Below are 6,490 nucleotides of genomic sequence, written 5' to 3'. Positions count from 1 at the left end.
TTCCTTTCTTTCTTTCTTTCTTTCTTTCTTTCTTTCTTTCTTTCTTTCTTTCTTTCTTTCTTTCTTTCTTTCTTTCTTTCTTTCTTTCTTTCTTTCTTCCTTCCTTCCTTCCTTCCTTCCTTCCTTCCTTCCTTCCTTCCTCTCTTTCTTTCTTTCATTCTTACTTTCTGTCTTAATAACAACTCTAAGACTAAAAGGCAAGGACTAGGCAAATAGGATTAAATGACTTGCCCAGGGTCACCTAGCTAGGAAGTATCTGAGGCCAGATTTGAACCTCCCATCTCCAGGCCTGGCACTCTAAGCACTGAGCCACCCAGCACCCCTACCAGGGACTTGTGATGCTAGTTGAGCCTGGGACAGCAGAGTATCTAAAGTCTCTTCAGCTTAAAAGGACCTAAGAGAGCTTGTCTTTCACCTCTGTGCCATGATAAGGCACTCAAATAAGAGACTCTAATGTAGGAGAAAAATTCTTCTGGTGCAGGATAACACAACATCACTTTCTCTAGAAGAATGTGGAGTCTTTATAAAAAAATACCATGTTCTGGCATTAAAAATAATAGCCAATATGATAATACAGGCATAACCCAGATCAAATTGCTTGCCTGTTGCTTGCCTGCTCTAGGAGTGGGGAAGGAAAGGAGGAAAAGAGACAATTTGGATCCTATCATTTTGGACAACTTGTGAAGAAATTTGTTATTACATGTAATTGGTAAATATGTATATATATATACATATATAATTATAATAATAGCCAATATTTATATAGCACTTTAAGGTTTACAAAGCACTCTGTAAGTTATCTACCTCACAACAACTCTGACAGGTAAGTGCGATTTTATCCCCATTTTATAGATAAAGAAACTGAGGCAGACAGAGGTAAGTGAATTTCCCAGGATCACATAGGTAGTAGGTATCTGAGACTACATTTGAACTCTGAGATCACTTGTAAAATATATAACTCTTTATTTTATTTTATTTTTTTCAAATTGAACTTGTATATCTTTTTTATTTAAATATTTTTCCATGTTCCCATGATTCATTTTCTTTCCCTTCCCTCTTTTCTCCCCCCTCCCAGGTCCAATAAGCACTTCCACTGGATTAAAATGGTGAACTCTTTAAATAGATAGTAGGTACTTAATAAAAGCTTGTTCCCCTGCCCCTTCCCTTTTTAATTCCTTGCTCTCTCTATCTACGGTGACACCTCGCCGAATGAATGAACACATTCAGCCAGCCATTCCAGTGCCATTTCCTTTCTCTCCCTGCCCCTTTCTCCTCTCTCCTCCAGCCTGGGAATCCCTCACTCAGATCCTTCCCTTCCAGAGGAAGCCCAGAGTCGGCTCCCCATGGATGCCCTCTCCCAGGGCACAGTCCTGGGGCTTCCCACCTCTCCAGGCTTTACCTGCCTCCAGCCCACCCTCATCACCAGCCATGGAAAAGAGTGGCTTCTACTCACAGCTCCTCCAGGAAGCGCAGGTGAAGGAAGAGGCCAGGTTGGAGCTCAGTGAGGTTGTTCATGCTCAGATCCCTAAGAGGAAGTCAAGAAAGCACAAGGAAGTCAGATCAATTGCTACCATGGTCATCCTTGCTCTCCAGTCCACACCCCTGTGCCCAGAGGGTCACTTCTCGGTCATCTCCAAACCCATGCAGCCGGCACTCCAGGCTCCTCGGTGGCCTCCTCTTCCTGGAATTAGGACTCCTGCCTCTGACCTCTAATGAGAGTTTTCACCTATTTTCCCCATCCCAGGCCTCCCATGCCTCTTCTCTGGCATTTCCAGGCTTCTCTCAGTTGTAACCCCTCTCCTCCTCTCCAACTCTTCTCCTCAATAGAAATGTTCTATTTGAATTTAAGCTTGAGAGGCACCTAGGTGGCCCAGTCAACTGAGAGTCAGGCCTAGATATTGGGAGGTCCTGGGTTCAAATCTGACGTGAGATATTTCCTAGCTGTGTGATCATTTGCCCAGTCCTTACCCTTTTGTCCTAGAATTGTTGCTAAAACAAAAAATAAGACTTTTTTTTAAAGAATATAAGCTCCCTGAAGGTAAACTGTTTTGATTGCTCATATTTATACCCCCCCCCCAGCACTTAGCCCCAGTGCCTGACCCTTGGTAAGCACTTAATAAATTTTGTTGTTGTTGTTCATTGAGTCATAGAGCCAAAGATCAGCACCTCAAACACTCAATGCCAATTGGGCATTATAAGATATGCATATGTATGTAATTCCAGAGACCAAAATGGACCGAGAGACAGGAGACATCCTGGATTCTTTTCTCTCTATTCTTCTTTTGGGGATGTGCTTGCTCTGTGCCTAAATTTCCCCATATTCCCTTAACCCCTTGGCTTCAGGGTCAAAATAGAAGATTTTAGAGCTGGAAGGGTCCAAGGAGATCATCTTAGTTAACACCCCCATTTTATGAAGGGGGAAGCTGATGCTCAGAAAGGTCAAGTGATTTACCCAAGGTCACACAGCTAGTTGTTAGCAGCAGAACCAGGACTAGAAATCAGGTCTCCAACATTTTCTTTTCCTACTATCATGCACTTGAGATGCTGGTTGAACTTGGAACAGCAGAGGGGTGTGACTTCCATAAAAGGAAAGGGACTAAGAAAACCACTGATTACTCTGCTGTCCAGCAAATACTCCTGTAAAAGGCATGGCAATTAGGGCTGACTCTAAGGCCTGACTCTAATGGGTTAAAAAAGGGCTGGTAGTGCTTTTTCTCTAGAATATTCCAGGATAGGATGGAAGAAGAGTACTGGCTTCAGAAATCATTCAAGTCTATCCCTTTCTCTTTCTAGAGTACTCAATGTCTCTCTTTATCTCAATAATGTTTCTCAAAGTGGAGATCCTGAATCTCCCCATCTCCTGCACCCTAACTCCCAGAGCTCTCAGGGAGGGAGTCAGAGATGAATAATTTGAGAACCACTGTTTCTATAGCAGACTCCCAACTGAAATCCCTCTGCCTGGCCTGTCTTATCTAAGATGGCAAATTGCCTCAGCCTGTGTGACTCTTTTCTTGCCACCTTCTCTCTGACAAGTCCAATATTTGCTAAAATAACAATCCTAGGATCATAGATTCAGAGTTGGAAGAACCTCAGATCTCAGAGGCCAGCTAGTTTGACTCTCATTTTACAGATGAGGACCCTAGAACTTAAAGAGATAGAGTGACTTGCCCCAAGATCTCATAGACAGTAAGCAGCAGAGGCTGAATTTACACTCAAGATTCCCTGACTGCAGAGCCAGCACTTTTCTCCAGAAATCCCCTGCTTCCTTCTCCCAGTTAGTATGTTTCTAGGAAAGGGGAAAAAAGATGTAGGTGACAGCAGAAATTAAATGGGAAGGTCTAGAAAAAGAGTCGTTTTTCTAACCTTCTGAGTCACCTTAAGGATGTGGGGGCTTGCTCTGTGAGCTGCATGCTTACACAAACCAGAATCAGGAAAGTGGATCCGTTTATAGAGATGGGGTAAAGGTTAAGTAGCTTTCTCCCATAAGCATTGCCACATGTTAATCAACATTGCCAGAGCCTTTAGGAGGAGGCATAGCCAAGATGGTGGCTAAAATAGTAGCAAAAGCTGAAACCACTCTGACAATCCTTCCAGAGTCTTTAGGTGGCTCCCAGTTTGAGCTCCTTTTTGGACCAATACATGGTCCCTCCTCTCAGTGAATTTATAATCTGATATGATTGGCCACACCCAGGGTGCAGGGATAATATTTAACATGAGTGATAAAGGCATTTATATCTTCAACAAATCATGTTTTCAGGGGCAGGGAGCTGGGAGGTAACCATAGGTGTTGCATGCAATTCAAGAAACATTTCTTAGGTACCTAGTATAGGCAAGGCACTGTGCTTGGGGATGGAGAAGAAATGAAACAGTTCTTGTCCTCAAGAAGCTCACATTCTCCTAAAGACTGCTCAATGGAGAGACATATAGGGAGATATAATATAAGGTAATTTAGTTATGGAAGCAAAGAAGAAATGCAGACAGAGGTACTGGGAATATCTGAAGAGGGAAAGAATATTTTTAGCTTGGGTGGATCCGGAGAGGAACCTAAGTCCAATCTTAGAGGAAGAAGGAGCTCCTGAAAGGTGTCGATGGAGAAGAGGGTCTCAACCTGTGAGGACTTCATGGAAGAAGTGGGATTTCAAGATCTGTTTGAAGTAGGAAATAGGGCACCTGGGAATACTGGTTGAGTACTTGGGAAGAGGGAAAAGAAGAAAGCATTGTACAAGAATGTCCACTGATATTCTCCCTGGCAGAAACAATCCCTGAGGACTCGCGATGACTCATTTGGGTACCCCCTTCATATCTACTACACATAGAAGTGTCAAGAAGTCTCCTGTGTCTGTAGGGAGGGGATTTGATCTGTGTTCTTGTGTCTCAACCATTGCGTCAGAAGTTGTTTCTCAGTAAATGCCTGGGTGTGCAACTGATGTTTGTGTCTGTGCGTGTGCCTGACACATTTGGTTACCAGGAAACCTTGTTTCAAGCTCCTCCAACTGTTGACCACCCTTTGTACCCCGCACCATCTCCCCGAAGGAGGAGAGATGTGAGACCAGTCCAGACCACCACCATGCTGCTCTCTTCAGCACATCTTGAATTTGCCTCCCTTCCCTGGAAATCCACTTTCCCTGCCGAATCCTGGCCTTGTCCTTTTCCCCAAGAACTCCCACGTAAGGTTTATTTTTGTTGCTCACAAAGGCAGGCTGGAGCTGAGCTAGGGCTGGAAGCTGGGGAGAGAAGGGGGGAGAATGCGTTCTGGAGTCCAGCTCTGATCTATAAAAAGACTGTTTAGTCTCAAATGTTTTTATCTTTGATAAGGCCCCAGCTAGATCTCAATGGCCTTTAAAGAAGGCGTTTCCAGGCCTGGGCAGGTTCGATCAAGAAAATCAGAATGCTGAAGTCCAAACACTACTGTCTGAAATTCTCTCTCCCCAGAGGAACAAGATGGCCATCTTTGGGGCAGGATGGGACCTCATTCTGGGAATCAGAGCATGCTGGGCTGGAAAGGAACCTTAGAGATCATCTAATCCAAACCCCTCAGCATACAGATGAGAAACTAAAGCCACACAGCAAGTTAATTCTGGAGCCAGAACTAGGACCCATATTTCCTATTTCACTTTGTTTAGTTCTTTCCATGACTTCAACAAGGCCAAGTCAAAGAGGCATCTTTGATGGTGTTGGTGGCCATAAGAACAAGTTACATTTATATAGTACTTCAAGATTCACAGTACACTTTCTTTACCACCCTTTGGGATAGGTTGGAAGAGCATTATTGTTCCCATTTTACAGATGAGGAAATTAAGATTCAGAGATATTAGTGGCAGAACCAAGGTTACAGTTTGTAAACTTGGGAAAGCAGCTGAGCATGGTGGATAGAGTGCCTGACACTTGGCTTGGGGAAAAACGCCACACTGAAATCCCATCTTAGATATTAGCTAACTGTATGACTCTGGACAAGTCATTTTATTTGTTAAGCCTCAGTTCTTCATTTGCAAAATAAGGGGAAATCACTGTTTTTTGAGGGTCAATGTGGCAAAGCAGATGAAGAAATAACCCTGGAGGAAGACCTGGATTCAAGTCTGATCCCTGATGCATGCTAACTGTATGGTCCTGGGCAAGTCACTTAACCTCTGTGACTCAGCTAACGCTCTAAAACTATTAATTATGGGGCAACTGGATGGCTCAGTAGATGGAGAGCCAGGTCCAGAGGCAGGAGGTCTTGGGTTCAAATCTGGCTTCAGACACTTCCTAGCTGTGTGACCCTAGGCAAGTCACTTAATCCTAATTGCCTAGCCCTTATTGCTCTTCTGCTTTAGAACGGTTCTAAGACAGAAGGTAAAGGTTTAAAAAAAAAAATAAAACTATTAATTGCAAAGTAAGTGCCAGTCAGTATGGATAGATGGATTATTTCATGCCAGAAATCTCATGTCAGTTTAACCGGAAAAAATGCTCCAAAGATTGCTGAGGATTGAATGAAGAATGCACATACCAGTGGTTACTACCAATAAATTTCATACAGCTGGAATTAGACACTGATTGGGGGGGGGGGGAGAGAGAGAGCACATGCATTTATTAAGCACCTACTGTGTGCCTTGCAATGGGAAAAGTGTTCTGTAGATATTAAGCCAAGAGATTAACATCTCTTTTGATCTTCACAACCCGCTCAAGAGGCAGGTGCCAGAGTGATCTTCCCTTTTTTTTTGCAGCTAAAGAAGGTAGGAATTAAGTGACTTGTCCATGGACATCGAACGGAATTTGAATTTGGGTCTTCCCGACTTCCCGTCTGCACTCGACCCAAGCCGTGGGATTTTGGCCCCTGCGTCTACTGCCCGTAGAGGCGAAGTGGGAGGGGAAGAGCGCAGGGGGCACCACGGGCTTTCTGAGGCTGGCCACTGGGTGGGTTTTCCGATTGGGCCCAGCTGCAGCCAGACGGCAGGATGGGAGGTCTGGGGTCTTCTCCGTCTCCTCCCCCGCAGAGTCCCCTCTCAGCCGG

At 44.2% G+C, this 6,490-nt stretch overlaps 1 protein-coding gene across 1 annotated transcript in view; it reads right to left on the bottom strand.

Moving 5' to 3' along the window:
- Positions 1 to 6,490, bottom strand: part of LGR6 (leucine rich repeat containing G protein-coupled receptor 6) — a 186,124-nt gene that overhangs the window by 128,258 nt on the left and 51,376 nt on the right. The window contains exon 2 of the mRNA XM_044674923.1: positions 1,454 to 1,525. Coding sequence (XP_044530858.1) covers positions 1,454 to 1,525 — 72 coding nt within the window. The remainder of the gene's footprint in view (positions 1 to 1,453; positions 1,526 to 6,490) is intronic.

The sequence above is a fragment of the Gracilinanus agilis genome, chromosome 4 (genome assembly GCF_016433145.1).
Source record: "Gracilinanus agilis isolate LMUSP501 chromosome 4, AgileGrace, whole genome shotgun sequence".
In the NCBI taxonomy this organism is placed as follows: Eukaryota; Metazoa; Chordata; class Mammalia; order Didelphimorphia; family Didelphidae; genus Gracilinanus; species Gracilinanus agilis.
Note: the sequence above shows the minus strand (reverse complement) of the source record. Positions and strands in the feature narration are given on the sequence as shown.